Source organism: Pinus tabuliformis, chromosome 5_2 (assembly GCF_031772625.1).
Source record: "Pinus tabuliformis cultivar Carrire ecotype Pingquan chromosome 5_2, CPIR1, whole genome shotgun sequence".
NCBI classification, from domain to species: Eukaryota; Viridiplantae; Streptophyta; class Pinopsida; order Pinales; family Pinaceae; genus Pinus; species Pinus tabuliformis.
In genome coordinates this window covers 387,347,938-387,369,203 of record NC_142306.1, presented here as the reverse complement: position 1 = coordinate 387,369,203, position 21,266 = coordinate 387,347,938, and the positions used below count along the sequence as shown (strand labels likewise).

The following is a 21,266-nucleotide window of genomic DNA, read 5'->3' as shown; positions in this document are numbered from 1 at the left end:
TAAGGAGTGTATCTTGTGAAGTAAAATCAACACCCAAGATTAAAGCTTTTCTTCTAAATTATTTGTGTAACTTTGGACACTTTGACCTTTAGCTTGTCTAAAATTTTGCCAATCCATAATTTCTTTTTGCATGTAAGCTAATGGATAAAATTGCCTTCTTAATGAAACTATAAAATTAGTCCAAGAAGAGATAATTTTACCACTTTTCTTCAAATCTACTTGAGTTCTGGCTTCCCACCAGATGAGGGTTGCACCTTCCAAGGGAAGAGAATAAAGCTGGATCTTTGTGACATCATCATCAATATTTTGAATCCTGCAAAAGAATTCAATTTCATGAATGTAATTATCCAAATTTTCAAAATTTACTTCCCCATTGTATATTGGCAATTCAAACTTGACATCAAGCTTAATCAAAGGAGACTTATCATGTCCTCTTGGATATGTAGGAGGAGTAGGTATATCTGATGAAGGAGGTGAGGATGGAGGTGTAGATGGAGGTGAAGGAGGAGGAGGAGGTGGAGGCTTTCTCCCATTACCACCATCACCTTTTGGTAGATTCAAAATTTCTCCTTGCAACCTTGCTATTCTCTCATTGTACAACACTTTCACCATCTCAGTCATATCAAAGAAAGCCTTTATAAAAGCTCACTCATCCTCAGACATCAACACTTACCCTTGTCATACTTTATGTGCCACTACTTGTGGAGTTTGTTGCCTCATTGAGCCAATTTGAGGGTTAATTTATTCAAGTACTCCTTCTCCTCTTCTCAATGTAGACCTTGTAAGCATTCAAAAACCTTGCAAATTCTGTCAAAATTTCACAAAAACCATGCTTTGATACCAAACTAATCCAAAATTAAAAAGAGAAGGTTTCATAAAAAAATCTGCAAGCTAGTTTATGTCTTTTAGGCAATAGATCGTGATTACAAAAGCACACAAACTAAAGTAAATTTTGCAGAATTTGAACAATTAAAAAGGGACAAATATGTAACATCAAACACAACAAATTGATAATGGAGTTCACCCCTCCTAGGCTACGTCTCCGGGCCTAGATTCCAATGGTGGAATTTTTTACTATATGCTCAAATGATTGAATACATCAACATAAAAGTATCAATCTACAAAAATAACATTTCCATTACATCTAGAATGCCCAAAAACTCCTCTCTAGGCTCTTCTTGGGCTCAGAAAGGTTAAAAATTCGCCAAGATAGGCCTCCTTGAAGTTTCACTACAAAAAATATTCTACAAACTATCTCATTCTACAAAAATGAGCAACAAAGTCATTCTAGTCCAATTGGTAGGGAGCTCAGTTGGAAATTTGAAGGTTCTAGGTTCGATCCACAAATATTAGTGGTGGTTTCATTTTGATTGTTATAAAAATTAAATTTATTTATTCATTGGGGTGAAGCCCTCTCTCGACCTTTGTGTGCTTGGTCACATGAAGCCCACAGGATCGAGGGTTGTAGGCCATAGGCCATGCACTCTCCCTGTCCCTCGCTCCGAATATTGTGTTGGCATATGACTTGGGCTTGGGGCGTGGGCAAGGTGCCACATGCCCCACCCCTCCAAACTTTCTGCTTGCGGTCACATGCACACCAATGTAATCACGGGCCGTTGGCCCCTCCTACACGCCCTCTCTGCTATCTGTGCCATAGTGATGGGGTATGGAATATAACCAAGCATCGGGCCTAGCAGGCTAGCCGGCTGGCCCGGTGTTAATGCCAAACAACAAATGGTTCAACCTTAAATAGAACCTGCCGACTATGGTTAACAAGTGGTACTTGTGGCCCATTGGTTGGGCGGTAGACTTGTGCACTAGAGGTCTCAGTTTTTATTCCGCCAAAGGTGGTTGATTGCCATATGTTTTTTAATGAACCACAACGGGCCATGTGGTGCCCTCTAATTGGGCCATGTGGCACAATGGGATTGACCCTAATTCAACCAATCAAAAAAACCCATATGTAACTTCTTGAGCATGCCATGTGTCAATCCCTAATTGCCTCCTCTACTGAAAAATCATCAGATGATGTCAACAGTATGTCATTGTACGAATTTACATGTGGCATCTGTATCTTGCACAGTAAAACCCTACAAGTTGAAATTTTAGCTGTTTTCCAAAAACTTCAAAATGTGATAACTTCTTCATATGGTGTCAGATTGAGGTGATTCAAGTGTTGTTGGAATCAAAACGATGAGATATACGAAGTGGAAATGATTTTAGGAGATTTCAAGAAATTTGATTTTGAGCATATTTTTGATCCTTTGGATCAAAAGGAATACCAGGAAACTAGCTATGGAATTAATTACAATTTATTACAAAAAAATAAAAGACCCTTGGGGAAACATCCATGCAGTCTAGTCACTCTATGTTGCTGGTCGATTAAGATCAATATACCTTTTTCCAGGCTCATTCTGATTCTAACCAGTACATGTAGGAGTTTCATTTCTCAATTTGAGTTACATAATTATGTTTTGGAGTGAATCTATCTCATCAGCTGAGCAATCTGATTCTGAAGGACTAATAATTTCTCATTTTGGTCCACCTGGGTGTCAAACATTTGACAAAATTTTACCTGCAAGTCATAATCTTACCTGTGGAGGGATTCAAGTGCTGACAGACATTGAGAATAAGGGTTTTTTTGCTGAGGAGTCCTCTAAGTTGAAATTTGAGTTCATGGAGGAACATTGACACAAAATTTGACATAAACCAAAAGCAAAGGGAAACTGCTAGATAATTCCCACAATGGATTTATATCCAATCTAAAAGAGATTATAGCTTTACTGGTCCAAATCAACTTTACCAAGATGATAATTTTCAGAATTATTCGATGAGGGAGTTAGAGCCGACTACAAGTTAAAGGACACAAGTGTACAACTCTATTCATGAATTGAATACCATCACAAAGGTCTGAGATCTTGCTGAATAGATGAGGTATCATCCAACAAGGCCTTGGAAATTCTTAATTAATTACTATTCGAAACCCCTATAAATTGGCCTAGGCCTTTAGAATTACCAACTAGTGCAAGAATATTTCCAAAATTTGAAGCGAAATCATGAAACAGAATTGTACCTTTTAGAAAAGGAGCATGAATCAAACTGAGGTAATCTAGGAAAGGTTTTCCAGGCAATGCCGATGTGGCTTTCGAGCCAGAGAGCCCAAACCTCTAGAATTCCCATGAGCTTGAATGAAAAATCCACAGAGTCAACCCACAAAGAGGGGGAAGCCGTGGTTTGATGCAGAGCTCTTCATAGAGCTACCGAAAAATTGACCTCCTTAACGCCACACTTGAAACCTAAACCTGCACCAAAACCACATTCATGAACTTCTGAGAGAATAGAAAATTTGGAGGAACACATAGAAGCATGAATGTAATCGGACTAGGACTCAGCCCAAATTTAACATTAATTTCCCTGTCAAGTCACACGATGTGCACTATATTGGAATTAAATTTCCCGGTACTTCTATCGAAGAGTTCTATCATTATCTGAGAGGATGGTGATTCAAGGTCCAGGGTAGGGGAATACTGATAATCCAAGCATGTGAGAAGGAGTGCATTGTTATTGCATGGCGAAGTTTCACAACAATCACTGCGTCAAGTGTGAAGAGAGTGCTAACATAAGGTATAACTTAATACACTCTTCATAATTCCAAAGGTAATAAGGAGAAAAGCGGAAGAGGGAAGAGGGGATTTAGGGGTAGGGATAGGGATTAGAGTTATTTCATAGGGAAACTATATTTATATAATGAAAGGGCCAAGGAGAAAACCACCCACTTATTCTCAAGATCATTTAGAGAAGGGTGGGGATGAGGAGGAGAGGGAACCCACCCACTTATTCTCAAGATCATATAGAGAAGGTTGAATTCTGAGAGGAATATGCTCAAGACAAAGTGAGACGGTCTTGATTGTTACAAACTTAGACAAGAGAGAGGTTTCTTTAAAGATAACAAAGTTACAAGAGATCCGTATCGGCCAACAAATAAATTTTGGGAGGGTGATCTAGATAGAATTAAAATAAGGTTTGGATTGAAAGGATCCCAGGTAATGTATGTGGTAGGAGGAGAAGAAATTTAGGATGCTAACAAGCCATTGAATTCTATGAAATAGTGGGCCCAGGGCAATAGACTGGACAACCTTAGCGTAAGGAAAGGAAAAGAGATGAGGGATGGTTCCTTGTGATTTTGAAACAAAGGGAATCATAAGGGGCCCTGAATCCCATTATTTCTGAGATTTTCCAAAGTTAATATATTTTTATGAGATAATAGACAACAAAAGATATTAACTTTAGGGAGAGAATTTTGTATCCAAATTTTGTTCCAAATTGAGGAGTTAGGCAGGATTCTAGATTGAAAAAGAAGTTCCATATAGCCTTCTTTGACAAAATATGATGATGACTTCGAACCAATTTTTTCCTCTAGGTTCTGATTTATTGTGGTGCATCTAAACAACTTCTTCTTTAGCAGATCACCGAGAGGCTTAATGTGGTTTGGGAGTTCCCCCAAATTCCAATCCATCCAAATACCTTCGATGTTCAAAAGATATATGTGGGTCAGAGTGATCATACCTTTCTGTCACAGAGTGTCCATAAGGGGCTGAAGTTCCTCCTCTTGCTCTGACAACCTATGATGGAGAATTGAGTCCTCCCACAACTTGATTGATTCTCCATTTCTAGGGTTTCGGGTTTTTGGAGAGAATGACCCCACTTTCCAGATTAAGCCACCAAGATCACCAATTCTCCATTTTATTTTTTTATTTTGTCCAAGATGTTATTCCATGGCATAGAGGAATATTTATTTAAACAAATTGGAATTCCCAGGTACTTGAAATCCTTCCAAGCTGCCACCACCTTAAAACCCAACATGTTTGAAATTTTATTTTGACAATTTGTGTTGATGTTCTAGGAATAAACTTGAGATTTAGCATCATTTACCATTCGTCCAACAGATGTAAGGAATTTGTCCAAGATCCTTTTATATATTTTGGATATCACTACTGATACTCCTCCCAGCAGGATCATATCATCTACAAATTGGCCATGGCTAATACTTTTGATGCTAGACAAGAATCTAATTCCCAACAACCAATCAGTTCTTCTTTTATTATCCAAATGATTTCTCAGATAATTGACCTTTATAATATACAAAAATGGAGAGAGAGGGCACCCTTACCTAAGTCCCTGGGAGGCCTTAAAGAAATGAGATCCTCTCTCATTGACTAGAGGGGAAATCCAAGGGGAGGTAATACAAAGATCCACCCATTGGATATACCTTTCATGAAAGCCCATTTTTTCATTACTTTAAGAGGAAGCTGTGATTGAGCCTATCAAAATAATTTTCCATGTCAAGTTTTATAGTCATGCCTTGATCACATTTTCTCCAGTTGGAACCTATTTCTTCTTGGATCATAATAACATTATCTATAATATGCTTTCTTGGAACAAACCCTCCTTGGTTATCAGAGATAATGTAGGGGAGAAATTTCTTGAGTTGCATTGCCAATTGTTTAAATATTATCATTTAGGAAACATTACAGAGGAAAACGGGATGAGACAAAGGAGGAGGGGTTGCCTCTTTGGGATAAGGAACAAGAAAGAGGAGTTTATTCCCCCTCCCATGAAAATATTCTTGAGTTAATATCCAATCTTTCTGACCAAATCCTTTTGAATTAAATCCCAAAATCACTGATAGAAGAGGGCAGGGAAACCATATGGGCTTAAAGCATTATCTTGATGGAATGAAAAATAACTTGTTTTATTTCTTGGACCATTAGGGGAGATATAATAAGAGAATTCATTTCTTCTGTAACTATTTCTAGAACATGGTGTAGCATGAAAATCTTTGCTTCTTTGTTTATTTGGTCTAGGGATTTATACATATTGTTGAAGTGGTCATACAGAATCTCTTGGATTTTTTGGAAATCGTCAAGCTTTTGTCCTTAAACTTGGATTTCTAAGATGTTATTTTTATGTTCCCCGTTCTTTGCTTGATTACGAAAAGAATTTGTATTCCTTTCTCCTACTTTTAACTAGACACTTCATGATTTTAAACACCATAATTGTTCTTCATGTTTTAGAAGAGTGTGGTAAGAATTGAATGTTTTCACTTCTTATTGCAACGGATCCTATGAGACATATTTTGTCTCCATTTGAGTATGAATATATTCTTTTTTTTCTAGAGCTATACAAGAGATTTGGTTGTCCTTTTTCCTATTTTTTAGCCATTGCTTGATATCCCTTTTGAGCTCTTGATTTTGGATTCCCAAATACAAATTGGGTTGCCATCCACCCATTGCGACCAGGAAGATGTGAAAACCTCTGAGAACCCTGGAGATTGGAGCGAGAGAGCTCATAATAAAAAGAGAATAGGGCCATAATTCAGAGAGGGGATAATTTTAAGTGAGAAAAGACTATGATCAGATCCATTCCAAGGGAGGATAATGGATTGAAGAACTAGGTTCAGAGAGAGGAATTTTTCAGAGGCCAAGAACCTATATAATCTCGCTACTTTGTGCCCAGATCTAGACCACTTGTTATTCCAAGTGAAGTAGAGTCGGGGGGGGGGGGTTAATATCTATTAGGTGCAAGGAGTTTATAAGATCTTCCCTATATTCTTGGAAATGATATCTAACTACAAATACTCCTCTCTTCTCCTTCTAATGGATGATCGTATTGAGATCGCCTCCAATAATGAAATTATCTCCATATCCTATTTTTTTTTAAATCCATAAGGGATTGCCAACATTCTTGCTTTTCTTTAAAATGGATAGGATTGCAAAGGTTAATCACAGTGCATACTTGATTGAGGGCCAAAATTTTGAAGGAGGTCAGTATCCAATGTTGTGTCTTACAAATGTTCAAGAGCTTAATTGATCAAGGTCCCATAAGGTACATAAGCCTCTTGATGCACCCCGAGAACTGACTATAAGGTGAAGGCTTTTATTCCAAATATTCTTCTGTTTGGATGAGAGATCTCTCTCATTAATTTTTGTCTCCTCGAAGAGGGAAACAACTAGATTTTATTTAATTATCAAATATTTTTATTTTGCTATTCGTTTGCTAGTTCTGAAGCCCCTGCAATTCCAGGAGACAATATTATTCATTACTTATTCTTAGGTTGAGTTTCCACCTTCAAGGGCCTTGTTCCTGAACCTTTTTTCCCTTCTTTACTTCCAATATTTTCTAATTGATGAGTGATAGTGCTCTGGTATCCCATCTCTTTGTCATTTTATGCTTGTTCCTTTTGGATTTCCCTATTAGTTTTCCTCCCAATGCACCAAATATTTCTTTCTATTCATTTAGTTTTTTTAGCCTATGATTTCTCATCAGCTGGGTTGGCTATCAGAACCATGCTTGTATCTTCCTTTGAGGAATGATAAGTGTCTTTCTCTTCTTTCGACGAGTCATCCATGGAGTTATGGGAGTCTTCTAATGGCTTGTTCTCCTTAGCTGAGGTTTTTTCAGGACTCTGATGGGAGGTAGCTTGAAGAGATGGATTTGAAACTTTCTATAGGGGGCCTTTTTCTTTGTTTAGATATGATAGTTTTTCATATTTTTTGGACTCAACTTTGCAACTTCTTGATTGGCTCAAACCTTCCTTATTTGCAATGGAATTATTGGTATTTGACGTGCCTTTGGTATGTTGTGTTGGTTTTCCTTGTTGAGGTTTTTTCTGTCTGTTGGGGCCTCTTCTTCTCTTAGATTGCTACCATTCATCCCCTTGTTCTCTCTGATTTTCTTGAGTGGTTGGAGATTTGGTTCAATTTCTGGTAAAATTTCCATATTCATGGAAAATTTGGCACTTGAATGGGATTTAGTCATAATCCAATTCCTGGAGGTATGTCTTATCATCCATGCAACAATTTATTGCTGTCAGAAACCCCTCCTCGAAATCCAATTCAACAAAAGTTCAGGCACATGCAAATAAGCCTTCATGGGGTTTTGCACAGTCAAGATATTTTCCCAAAGAATTTCCAAGGAGTTTAAAGGTGGCATCATTCTAGAAACTTTACCTAGCCCTCTAAAGGTGAAATCATTCTAGCAACTTGACCTAGCCTTCTAAAGGTGGCATTATTCTAGTGACTTGACATAGCTCTCTAAAGGTGACATGATTCTACCAACTTGACCTATCCCATAATGTTTATGAGGATATCACAATTTTCCCAAATAATTTCCAATGAGTCTAAAGGTGACATCATTCCAGCAACTTGACCTTGACCTTGACCTTGAGGTTAAAGTTTGGATTCCATGGATCAAGCCCTACTTCTAAAAATCAAATCTCAATCTTCCTTGAGTTCAAAATAAAATGTTAAAAAACCCTTTTCTACAAAGGAAGAAACCACCTCCCCCTTCATCTTGGGCTTTTAGTTTGTTTCTATTTAAGATCCAATAGATCAAAGTGGAAACCACCTCCCCCTTCATCTTGGGATTTTAATTTGTTCCTATGTAAGATCCGATAGATCAAGGTGAGGGACATAGACCCTTGAATTGCCCAATCAAACCCCAATTTACAAGTTGAAGAGCCCTTGATCTTGCTTGAGGAGTCTAGATCACAATTTTTGGGATCTCATCAATCTTGTTCACAAACTTGGAAGAAGGGCCTTTTGAAACTTAGGGCCATTTTCCACTAAGATATTGAAATCCATGACCTCTTGAGAGCGCTAGCTATCCTGGGCCAGACTAGCCATCACGACCAGTCGGCCAGTGAAAAACAATTTTTTTTAGGTCTTACAACTCGAAAATGAACTTTTGGAAAAAACTCAGATCTGGAAGGCTCACAATTTTGATTGGGTCATAATGCCTAGGGGGAAGTTGAAAAAACATTCTTCCCCAAATCAGATCCGATCTCTAAGAACCTTTGCGACTGAAATGAGAAAAATGCTATTGAACAATCGGTTCAAAGTTGGAAGTCCTAGGGTTACTGGAGGCGGACTTCGCATCTTCGCGCCAGCTATAAAGCTTATGGTGAAGTTAAAGTCTTCTATGTATATATATATATATATATATATATATATATATATATATATATATATATATATATATATATATATATATATATATATATATATATAGATATATATATATATATGATGTAGAGTTTGTTTCACATATATATCTAATGTCAATTTTGTTCGTGAATAGAATGTCTCATCTCTTTTTAAAAGGAAGAGAATGTCATATATATATGTGGCTTTTGGAATTTTAGTATTTGGAATCATTTTGCAGTAATTTTACTGGTGTTATTTCTTATGCAATTTCTGCTTAAACTCTATAAAAATATAAATAAATAATTTAAGAAAGAAAAAGTAATAAGCTAATCACATATGAAAAGGGTTTCTCCATATTTCTCCTAGGTTTGACATTTTGTTACTAGCATTAAAAACATATAGTAGTGGTTGCAACAATGTTAGTGAGTAAAATCTTTGCACCTTCACTGGTTTCATTAGTAAACAATCATATGGATGAAAATTTATTAAACACATTTACTAAAAAAGCTATAAACAAACCATATGGTAATTTAGTGACCAAATTTTAGTTGACCTTTTCAGATTTCAGTTGATTAATATTAAAATTGAAATTTTAATGAAGGACAACTTCCTATTCTAGCATAGGTGGATAGTATAAATTTCTTGGACCTTAGCCATATGAAAGGAAATGGAAGGGCCTTTGATGTTGTGCCAAGAAGAGCCGTAGAGCGTGCATGTTAGATAGAAGAGGTCCTATGGTGAATGTTGGGTAGTATTGTATGCTTACATTTTGAAATATTTGATATCCTGTGCTTTAAATTATGAAAGTATTCATATATAAGATTTATCTAATTTTTAAACAACCTTTCCAGCATTATATCTATATATGTATGTATGTATGTATGTATGTATGTATGTACATACATACATACATACATACATATATACATACCTACATACATACATACATATATATATATCTAAAGTCCATCTTGACTTCCATGTTAATTTATTAAATTATTGGAGCTATTGCAATGGCACCATAATAAAGTCATCCCACGAATATTGCAATTGAAATTGCATTAACAGTCGAGAGTCTTTGAAATTGCACCACAATTGAGATTCTTTGAAATGGTTATAGTGGTGGATTGGAATTGAATTTTCAAGTGATGGTTGGAGGCTTATCGTGGTGGATTGCAACGCTAATTTTTAAGTGATGTTGGGTAGATTGTCAACCTAGCATTTTGTGTTTGTTATCACTATTACATGGAATTGTAATTAACGTGATGTGCCTTTGATTATCAAATTTGATATAACTATAATTTATTTATTATATGATTATAGGTTGTCTTTTTTAACCTGATTATTGGTTTAATTTTTTAACATATCACGATTTTGTAACGCTGATTATGTTGGTAGGAAAATTGATGCATTAAAGTATGAAGCAAAATTTTTATATGATATAATTTTTAATAGTTATCTGGAGTTACATTTAAGTTTCAATACAGAGGTTAATATTTCATTTCAATATTCAATTTTGATAATGCACTTTTCTATATTTACATTGATATTTCGTTTAACATTGAATTTATATTTGGTTTATAGTTTATAATATTATAACAACCAGGGAACAATAGAGAATAACATTATAGTTGTTTACAATGATAAACTAAAATAACAATAAAGAACAATAAATTTTATAAGTTTAGCAAGATACAATTTACACTTTATGATGTGATGGAGGAGTAAACTATAAATAATAATATTTTCATGGTTTACTATGATAAATCACAAAGAATAACATTAACAGTGATAAATGAAAATAACCATAAAAACAATAAACTTTATGAAGAAATTGAATAGAGTAAATAAAAATTTACAATAGTTTTCCATTATTGCTTATTTTTTATTGAAAATAACCATAAAAATAATAAAATTTATTAAATAAAAAGTAATTATAGAAATTATTTTTTTTAAATAAAGTGATTCGAATTTATTTATAATAAATTTAATTATATTTACTCCAATTAAAATTTTAGTAAATATATAAAAATTATAAATTTTATAAATAAATCTATTAAAATAAATAATAATTTACAATAATAATTCATATTTAATAAAATTTATACTACAATAATAAATAAATAAACATAACAACACAAATTTTTACAATAATAATAATACATTTCACAATAATAATTATAATAACAACCAGATACTTTACCATAACTATAAAGAATAACAATATCATTGTTTACAATAATAACGGAGAATAACAATAAATTTTTTCAATAATAACAATAAACTTAATTGTTATAAAGTTCTTTCATTATAAAGACCATACAATTATAACTTAGTATAAAAAGAGTAAACATAGTTATATAACATTGATATTAATAATAAGCATTAATATTGTTAATCTATCAACTTTATAAAAATTAGTTAATTATTATTTAATAATTTATATAAATATATAGTCTACCAATAAGTCATATATAAATATAATTTATCAAGTTATACGTCATATTTAATAATTATTTTATTAAAATAGAGATAGTATTTATCTATATATATATACCTTGATAAGGATGAATAGGATGATAAGGATGAATGTTCACTAGGATGAATATGATTTATCAAATAATATATTATTATATTAATATTTATGAATATAATATAGGTCTATTAGCCTATTATAATGGTAATTAACTATATAAAAATTAGTCCACCACTTCAGTAATGGTTTATATAAATATGTTTGATCAATAAATTACACTTGATGATTGTTCTATTAGAGAGATAATTTTTGAATTAAATATGAGAGTAGAACCATACATAAAACTGGAATGATATAAATATTAGACATCAATAACTATAACTATACATAAAAATAATTGGACATATTAATGTATGAACATAGTTTAGAGATTAGTAAACATTTATATACAAACATTAGTAGATGCTAATAAACATTAATAAATATTAGTAGAAGTCAATATATTACTTAATAGAAATTAACACAATTATTAATAAATGAAAATTGAAGTCGCAATGTGATTAACACAATCAATGTTGCAATGTGATGGACAACAAACAAAATCACATTTTAACATCATAATTTGACAAACAACAAACAATGTCACAATGTGATGAATAAAATATGATGCTGTAATGTGATGGAAAACAAATGATGTTCCAATTAGACAAGAAATGATGTCACAATGTAATAACCAACAATTGGCATTGCAATGTGATGGACAATAATACACTTTGCAATGTCATGAACAACAAATGACCTCGCAATGTAAAAAACAACAAACATTGCAATGTAATGAATAAAAAATGACATCACAATGTGATAAACAACAAATGACATTGCAAATATGACAAACAACAATATATTTTGTAATACGATGAACAACAAACAACATTGTAACTAGACCAAAAAATAATGTGACAATGCAATGAATAAATATCAAATTTGTAATGTGACAAACAAAACCATAGCTAACCATGACTAACTAATTGTTGACCTCGATCAAACACAGTCAACCATGGTCATCCATGGTCAATCATAGTCGACCATAGACAACATGATTAACCATGGTCAACTTGGTCAAGATGGCCAACCTGGTCAACCAAGGTCAAACATGACAAAACCATATTCAATCATGGTCAACATAGTCATCTATAGTTAAATGATGACAAGGTTGGTTAACCATATTCACCCATAGTCAAATATATATTCACCATAGTCAACCATGGTTAACCATGACCAACCATGGTTGACCATGGCCAACTATACTCAACATGGACTACCATGGTCACCTATGGACAACAAAGGGAAAACATGGTCAAACCAAGGTCAACCATGATCTACATGGTTAAGCATTGTCAACCATGGTCAACATAGTCAAGCATGGTTAAACATAATCAATCATTGTAAATCTAATCAATTATAGTCTACTATAGTTAGACAAGGACAACCATTAAGAAGAAACTTTCAGTAGAAATCACATAGGATAATTTTTACCAACGCATTTCAAACCATCTAGTGTGGTTCATCATTAGAATATGATGAAGAGGCAGATCTGGGCAAAAGCTTAAATAGAGAACGATGTAGAGACCCCTGGTTCCAATAACGACTATAAAAATGACTAGTTTATAAGTATATATATATATATATATATATATATATATATATATATATAGATATATATATATATATATATAAACAACTAGTATATATATAACATTAATTATTAGTAATAGGCTAAATTTGGATAGAAAAAGAATAAAAAAAATTCAAAGTCAAACTTTAAATAAGGAGTGAGGTAAAAAAATAATATAAATCAAGACCCATTACTAAATAAATGAGTGAAGACCCTATAATAACTAAAAAATTCTTATTAATTTAATGAGAAAAATGCCAAAATGCCAAAATAATCATAAATATAAAAATAAAAATAAAATTATAATTAAAGAAAGACTAAGAAACAAAGTCAACTATAAAATAAGGGGCCAAGGCCCTAAAGATATTGCAAGAAATTAATAACCTAAATAAAGTCTAACAAAAATGCAAGCTAAGAAAGATCAAGATGATAAAACTATACTTAAACAAGGTGGTAAAAACCAATCCAAAAAACTTATTAACAAAAACTTTGGGAAACAAGAAAAACAAACACATAAAAAAATAAAAAAATAAATAAAATTAACAATTAAGAAGATAGGATGGGGACCCAACTTATGCTAATATTCCAACCACTGTCTCTATTCAAATTATTGGGTCTTTTTTCAATTTCTAGGGCCTCCCTAAATTTTCGATGACGGAAATGACTAATCCTGGCAATGACTTGGGCACCCTCAATGCATATGTGATACTTAGATTCATCAGCATGCTCCGCCAAAGTAGAGGAGCGGGTCCTACCATTCTTAATGTCAGTGGCGTGCTCATGAATCCTTTGATTAATTGAGCAATTGGTCTCACCTATGTAAGGAGACCCACAAGAGCAAAGGGTAACATAAACACCTTTTAATTATTTAAGGTCCACCGAGTCTTTGACGAATCTTAGGGAACTTCAGATGGTATTTAGAGGCCTAAAGGCTGAGGGAACCTTATGTTTCCTTAAGTTCTTCACAATCTTGTGAGTGGTCCCTTGGATAAAAGGGAGGTGTTTCCCAAAGTTTTTGTTAATAAGTTTTTTGGATTGGTTTTTACCACCTTGTTTATGTATAGTTTTATCGTCTTGATCTTTCTTAGCTTGGATTTTTGTTAGAATTTATTTAAGTTATTAGTTTCTTGAATTATCTGTAGGGCCTTGACTCCTTATTTTATAGTTGACTTTGTTTCTTAGTCTTTCTTTAATTATAATTATAATTATAATTATAATTTTATTTTTATGATTATTTTTTGATTTTGACATTTTTCTCATTAAATTAATAAGATTTTTTTAGTTATTATAGGATCTTGATTCATTTTTTTAGTAATAGGGTCTTGATTTCTTTTATTTTTTTGACCTAGCTTGTTATTTAAAGTTTGACTTTTGTTTTATTTTATTCTTTTTCTATTCAAATTTAACCTATTACTAATAATTAATGTTATATATACTACTTGTTAAGTTGTTTATTATTGGCGCACACACACATATAAACTAGCCATTTTTATAGCCCTTATCTGAGCCAAGGGTCTCTACATTGCTTTCTATTTAAGCTTTTGCCTAGATCCCCCTCTTCATATTGTCTTGACGATGAACCACACTAGATAGTTCGAAACATGTCAACAAAAACTATCTTATGTGATTTCTACTGAAAGTTTCTTCTTAATTCAATATGGATCACAAAACCCTAAATTAGAAATTAAGGTCAACTATTGTAAACTATAACTTACTATATTTAACCATACTCAACCAAGGTCAGCGATGTGTAACATGGTCAAGCTATGGTCAATCATCATCAATATATTCAACCATAATCAACATGGTTAACCATTATCAACATGGCCAATTATAGTACACCATGGCCATTATTAACATGGCTAATTATAGTACACCATGGTCAACCTTTTTCTCCTACGTTGAAAATGGTGAACCACAGTCAACCACAATCAACTATATGCGACATGGTCAACCATACTCAATTATAAAGTATCATAAACAACTTTGGTTTAACATAAACAACCATAGTCACCCAAAGTCAAAGATCTATTAACCATACTCTACTATCAACCATTACTATATTTAGGCATAATAAACCAAAATCAACCCTAATCAATTATCATCTATTAATCCTCCCTAATTATGTACCCGTGATAAACCAACCATGGTTGATAAAAAATAACGAAACCTAATAATAATGTAATAATTTATTTTTGTTTATGATTCAACGTATGCTTCACAGTTCACACATGTTTCCAAGGAATTATACTTCAAAGTTAGGGATTTGGAAGGTGCAAAATTAAAACTTTGTGCACCTGAATTGTTTACTTAGTATTAATTACTTCAAAGTTAGGGATTTGGAAGGTGCATAATTAAAACTTTGTGCACCTGAATTGTTTACTTAGCATCCATTAATAGAAACTAATAATTCAGCACGTGAGCCACCCAATTTTGGCCCCGTCATCCTGATGAGGTCCATAGCAACAAAAATGATTTAAACTAATGCCGTACAGTGCCACAGGCCTTTTGTTTTGGTACCATAGAATATAAAATATCAATCTATAAATAAATAAAACATATGGCCTCGATATATCAAATCTGAAGTGTCGAATCTAACAGTAACAGAGAATTTTGCTGCAAAAGCAACAGTGTTCAACGAGAAGCTGAACCAGGAAAGCAGATCCACCATTGATAAAATAGCCTTCATATCTGCAAAAATAGAATAAAAACGTACCCATAAGGCCACTCAGATCAAACCAATACATTTCTAGATTTAATATCGAGAAATATACCCATAAGGCCACTCAGATCAGACCAATACACTTCTATATTTATTTAATTTTTTGAGACTTAATTATACTAAGGCTGATTCCATATAAATGAACATAAGGAATATGTATAGCATACCAAGAAATATTTAGCTCCATGCTGCAGGCCTTCCAAGGTGAATCCCCATTCATTCACTAGCACCAACTCGCCAGAGGAATGGAGTAAAAGTGCATCATCCCCGAAGAAAGCCCTGAAGTTCAGGGGCTCCTTGGGGACTTCCATTGGAATGTCATCGATGAATACAATTATTGATCGGTTAGCGTTAGTCACGGAGTCCTCCTGCACACCTCCTGCAGACCGAGCTTAATATTAGACATGAAAACAATTGTGTCACAACAGAGCACAAATATATGTATATGATATGTTGGCAGCTTGAAATTAAGACATGGTAACAATACTATTCCACTAGTATCAGTGCCTATGTACCTTCATTCAAAATTCCGCTGTTTCCTGTTGTCCCTGCCCCTCCTAATGCTTGCATGTTACTGCATTGAGTATTGCTCATTTCTTGGTTCACCTGCATCTCGTAATGGTTCCCGGGCAATGAAGATACTGGCACAGTAGAAGATGAGGGGGGTTGATTTCCAACCGTTATAGGTTTAGACTGCACTGATGTTGACGTTGATGTTGTTGATGTTGATGCAGTTGAAGATGTGGTCTTTGCACCCTTGGGGCGAAGTTTAGACTTTTGTGCATCTTGGACATGTCGCTTTCGCTTTCCCCTGGCCTTTCTATTCTGGAACCAGTAGAACACATTTACATCACCAACTTGCCCGAATTCTTCTAGCTGTGCTCTGATCCTTTTTATTTCTTCTCTAGGAGGGTTTACCACGCCAGAATTGAATATAGCTTCCAGGATCTGGATCTGCTCTGGTTTTGGATGCCATCTTGACTTTGTTGTGGGCATGCTCGTTTCCTTCTCCCGCAAATAATTACGTGACAATGCACCTGCTGTATGGAAAAAATATTTATGAAAACTAATATCAAATCTCTATTAGGGTAACTTGAATGAGAATGGGAACCGGAACGGTAACTTGAATGAGAATGGGAACCGGAACGGTAACGGCCAGGCATCATCATATCCATGATCCTTCTTTTACAAGAAACCCAGCTGGACTTCTTCATTGTCGTCGAGCACCATGGTTTATGATTTGCTTTTATAGGCGAAATTAAGATCAGAGATGATGAGGATTTAGAGTCGATACAAATAGGATGTTAAACTTGGGTTCGGGTAGAGTTAATTATGCGGCATGCTCTCTGATGACAAAATAAAAAGTTCGAGATTCCATATATATAGATAGAACCCATAGTTTTAGAACGTATAGGTTTTAAACTAGAACGTATAGGTTTTAGAACGTATAAGTTTTAAACTGCAAGAACGTATATATTTAATAAGGATGGCCAGCGCCCAAATATATCTCTAATTCTAACTAAACTCAAGTAACGAGGCTTCAAGAATTTATAAACATAAATATTTATTAATTTGCATTCCGTCTAATTTTAGCTTCTGACTCAATCAATAATATATCGAAAAATCAATCTCAAACTGTTTGATTGACTCGTGTTTTCTTTCTGTTTAAATTTACTCATTTTTTACTGATTTCTAGACTATTATGAAATATGCCCCCCAAAAAAACACCGGTGCAATATATATTTAATTATTTTGTAATATAATATATATATATATATATATATATATATATATATTTATGAATTATGTTTTATAGTCTTGTTAATATTAATAAATTTTAAAAAATAATAACAAAAATATTAATATTAGCAATTAATAAAATATTTCAATTATTATCTTAATTTTATGTTAACTTTCTTTAAAAATAAATTGTCCCATCATATTCAAAGCTATTACAACAATTTATATTTATAGATGCAATTGCAATATTTAGAGATGCCAAGCTATTATAACAACATTTATCAACATATTATAGAATTATATCATTAACATAAAATAATAACCATTCCCCCAACTTAACGTTATCAAATTACAGTTTGATTAATCAAACTAGCTGCGATCCCTATGTCACTACCTATATCAATCTGATGACCGAGAAAGTACTATATTTGTTTATGCAAATGTAAGTATTATATCCATGTATTTGTGTATACGAGCTTGATTTAGTTTGGACATGCAAGAGAAAAATATTGCTGACCTTCAGAATATGTTGGCCTCATGGCTGAAAAATTAGAAGTTTCTGGCAATTGATTAGAGGACTTTGATTTCAGGAACATTCTGGGCCAATGCTTTTTGGAATTCATATTGTGCGAATGGAATTCATATAGTTTTGCGTAGTTGCCTTTGACCCGCTACTTTGTTGCTGCTCCTGCAATTTATAGACTCAACGAGAACAACGAAACTACACTGGGCTCTCCAAGAAGTGTGAATAGATCACTATCACATTTCTCAATTTATAAAGCACCCAGAAATGCCATTATCAAGAAAATAGTATAACTGAATAGCTGCAAGCTCACGGTGGAATGATTTCATGGTGCAGTTAGTTACATAAGGGCATTGAATGGTTCGTTGAACGCCAATGATTTGAAGGTCAAATGACAATAGCATTGAATGGTTGAGTGCAAATGGTTTGAAAGTCAAATGAAAATATAACCTAGGACCCAGAGGGCATGAATGTTTGAAGACAAACGGTTTGAAAGTCAAATAACAATGTGGCTGTCTGTAACCTATGATCCAGATGGCATTGAATGGTTGAACACAAATTGTTTGAAAGTCAAATAACAATATGGCAGTCTATAACCGAGGCTCCAAAATACTCTCTTGCAGAGGGTGTCTATGGAATATTAACGACGCCTTTTAACTTAAGTTAACATGCCATATTTAATGTATAACCGTGATCATTGTCACACTATATATTTTTTTTATATTTGGGTGCAATCTCATCATCTTTTTTTTTTTAATTTTCCAAAGTTGGAATTGGTGGGTTAAAAAAAAATAAGAGTTTGAATTTTTGTTATTCCATTTTTATCTTTTTAAATATATTTTAGGAGAATTCATATTTTGATTTTTTTTGAATAATTAAAATTTATCGATTATAAAACTTAAATTTATTATTTTATTTTTATTTTTAATAAATTTAATTAACAATAAAAAATTAAAAAAATCAAATAATTAAACCTTACCAAATTTCAAACAAAATGCAAATTAAAAAAATCAAATAATTCAACTATACATATTTATACTTACAAAATCTACACCAAATCTATACTCAAAAATATCGAAAAAAAACAAAACATAAAATAATTATACTACACTTCATATTTATATTTATATATGTAATACTTTTTAATGTGGTCGTCATCTTACACTCTCATTCCATGGTCAAACTGCATAGAGTTCAGATGATTGGCATAGTAAAAAGTTCTTTACAACTACTAAATAAATTTTTTGAAAAAAGTATTTTTATTTCACAACAAAATATATTGTTATTTTCTTATTGAAGATGTACCATAAATTTTAATAGTGATTAATGTAAAGAAAAAATTCCAAAAACATATAAATATAATAATTAAGAATAATCTAAATATAATAGTTAGAAGGAGGGAAATCAATTTTTCCTTAATTACTCTCTCTTTTTCTACAGAAGTTGGGCTTCTTTTTGGTTACTATTCCTAAAATGAAAAGAATAGGATCTTTTTCTGGTTTTGTTTCGTATGATATTATAAAGATAATTTTATGGGAAGTTGAAGACAATTTTAGTTATTAAAGTAATATTAGTAAAGTAAAGAGAGGTGTAGTTTGTGACGAAGTAGATTTCAAGTTAGGTTAGTTATTTTATATAGATTTTGTTATTTGAAATTAATGGTGAGGTTATTTATCTATTCTTTTAATTTTAGATAAAATTGTTTTAAACTTAAGATATAGAAAATGTGTTATAAGATAGTTTATTATAAATAAGTACTAGCATAATCACATCAATAAATGTGACTGATATATACTGATAAGTTTATATCAATTACATGCAAAACCACATTATTAAATGTAATTAATATACACCTATAAACATCAATAGATATAGATTAAATATATAATAATAATAATAATAATAACAACATTATATTATAAATAAACTATTAGTTATAACAATTATAATAATCATTTGAGAAGAGCCATCTCAATTAATATTTCAATCATTTTGCAAAAGAATATTGTATATAAATGACATATGCATCGAACACCCTTTTCACGAATGAGATTGCACTCATTCAAACGACATATCTCATACGAATGAGCATAACATGTTTCCCTCTTGAAGAAATCTTTCCAGATGGAGCTCCGAAACCTGCTCGACAAGGTCTAGGGTTTCTCTGCAGTCACTTCTGAAGCACCTTACCCTTTGCTATCATCCTAAATCGACTATCGCTGCTGCCATACCTGACGCCGTTTCAACCTTCACCACTTACCCCATTCGCGGCTTCATATTTTCACCTCCCATGACTCCGTAAGCATTTTCTACTGCCTCCCCCATCCAGCCCTTGGTTACACTGTGACAGTTATTCACAAATTACGGAGGCAATTGGCGAGAAATTTTCGGGAGCGGCTATGGATATGGACATGGTAGACTATTCAGAAGACCCGTTACAGGGTGCCTCCATCTGGACGACTCCCCATGCAACCACAGAAAGCCTACTCCCTTTCTACAATGATTTTTCGGACACCATCATGACCCTGCCCTCGATCTCGGGGCCCTCTTGCTCGATTGTGACCTTACCTGAGCCCTCCCCCTGCTGGATGGCACTCTCCACCCCACCCCCATCGCCATCCTTACTACATTTTGCAACTGGTTTCATTAACCCTAACCTAGCTGCTGTTTCCTCGGACTGTCCTCCTCCCCCCCGTTTGCCGGTTCTCATATCCCCTCCTACCCTCTCCCCGAAGAACCCTCGATTACAGTTCAGGGGACTCCCCTTGCGACTCTTCTATCTGCTCCCCTCTTTGGTAGCTTCATAGGAATCCCTCCACTCTCGGACGCCTTCCCCACCTGACCGCACCTGAACCCTGAACACCCTCAACCAGACCCTCCTTCAAGTGAATGCCGACAGGACACCACCGACGCGGGTCATCGACCGAGCAAGAAACACAAGTGTGTTAAATCCAGGGCAGAAGAGGTCATCATTCGCCTTGGTGAGGATATTCAGTGGAGAGACACAATGGACACAGCTGACCAAGTCCTGGTTGGAAGGGTTTAGGGTAGGAGCTACACTAAGGCTCGATTGAAGCTATGGATGTCGGAGGTATGGGGACAAAACTTAGCCGAATTTCCCTTCATCCAAACCTTTGTAAGAGGAT

The 21,266-nt window shown here is 33.7% G+C and overlaps 1 protein-coding gene across 1 annotated transcript in view; it reads right to left on the bottom strand.

The window, feature by feature from the left end:
• Positions 1-18,226, bottom strand: part of LOC149159132 (WUSCHEL-related homeobox 12-like) — a 32,569-nt gene extending 14,343 nt beyond the window's left edge. The window contains exons 1-4 of the mRNA XM_089434196.1: positions 18,115-18,226; positions 16,373-16,894; positions 16,025-16,236; positions 15,735-15,818 (exon numbers count right to left, since the gene is read on the bottom strand). Of these exons, the coding sequence (XP_089290322.1) occupies positions 15,735-15,818; positions 16,025-16,236; positions 16,373-16,894; positions 18,115-18,220 (924 nt within the window). The 5' untranslated portion in view covers positions 18,221-18,226. The remainder of the gene's footprint in view (positions 1-15,734; positions 15,819-16,024; positions 16,237-16,372; positions 16,895-18,114) is intronic.
• Between the last annotated feature and the right edge of the window lie 3,040 nt (positions 18,227-21,266).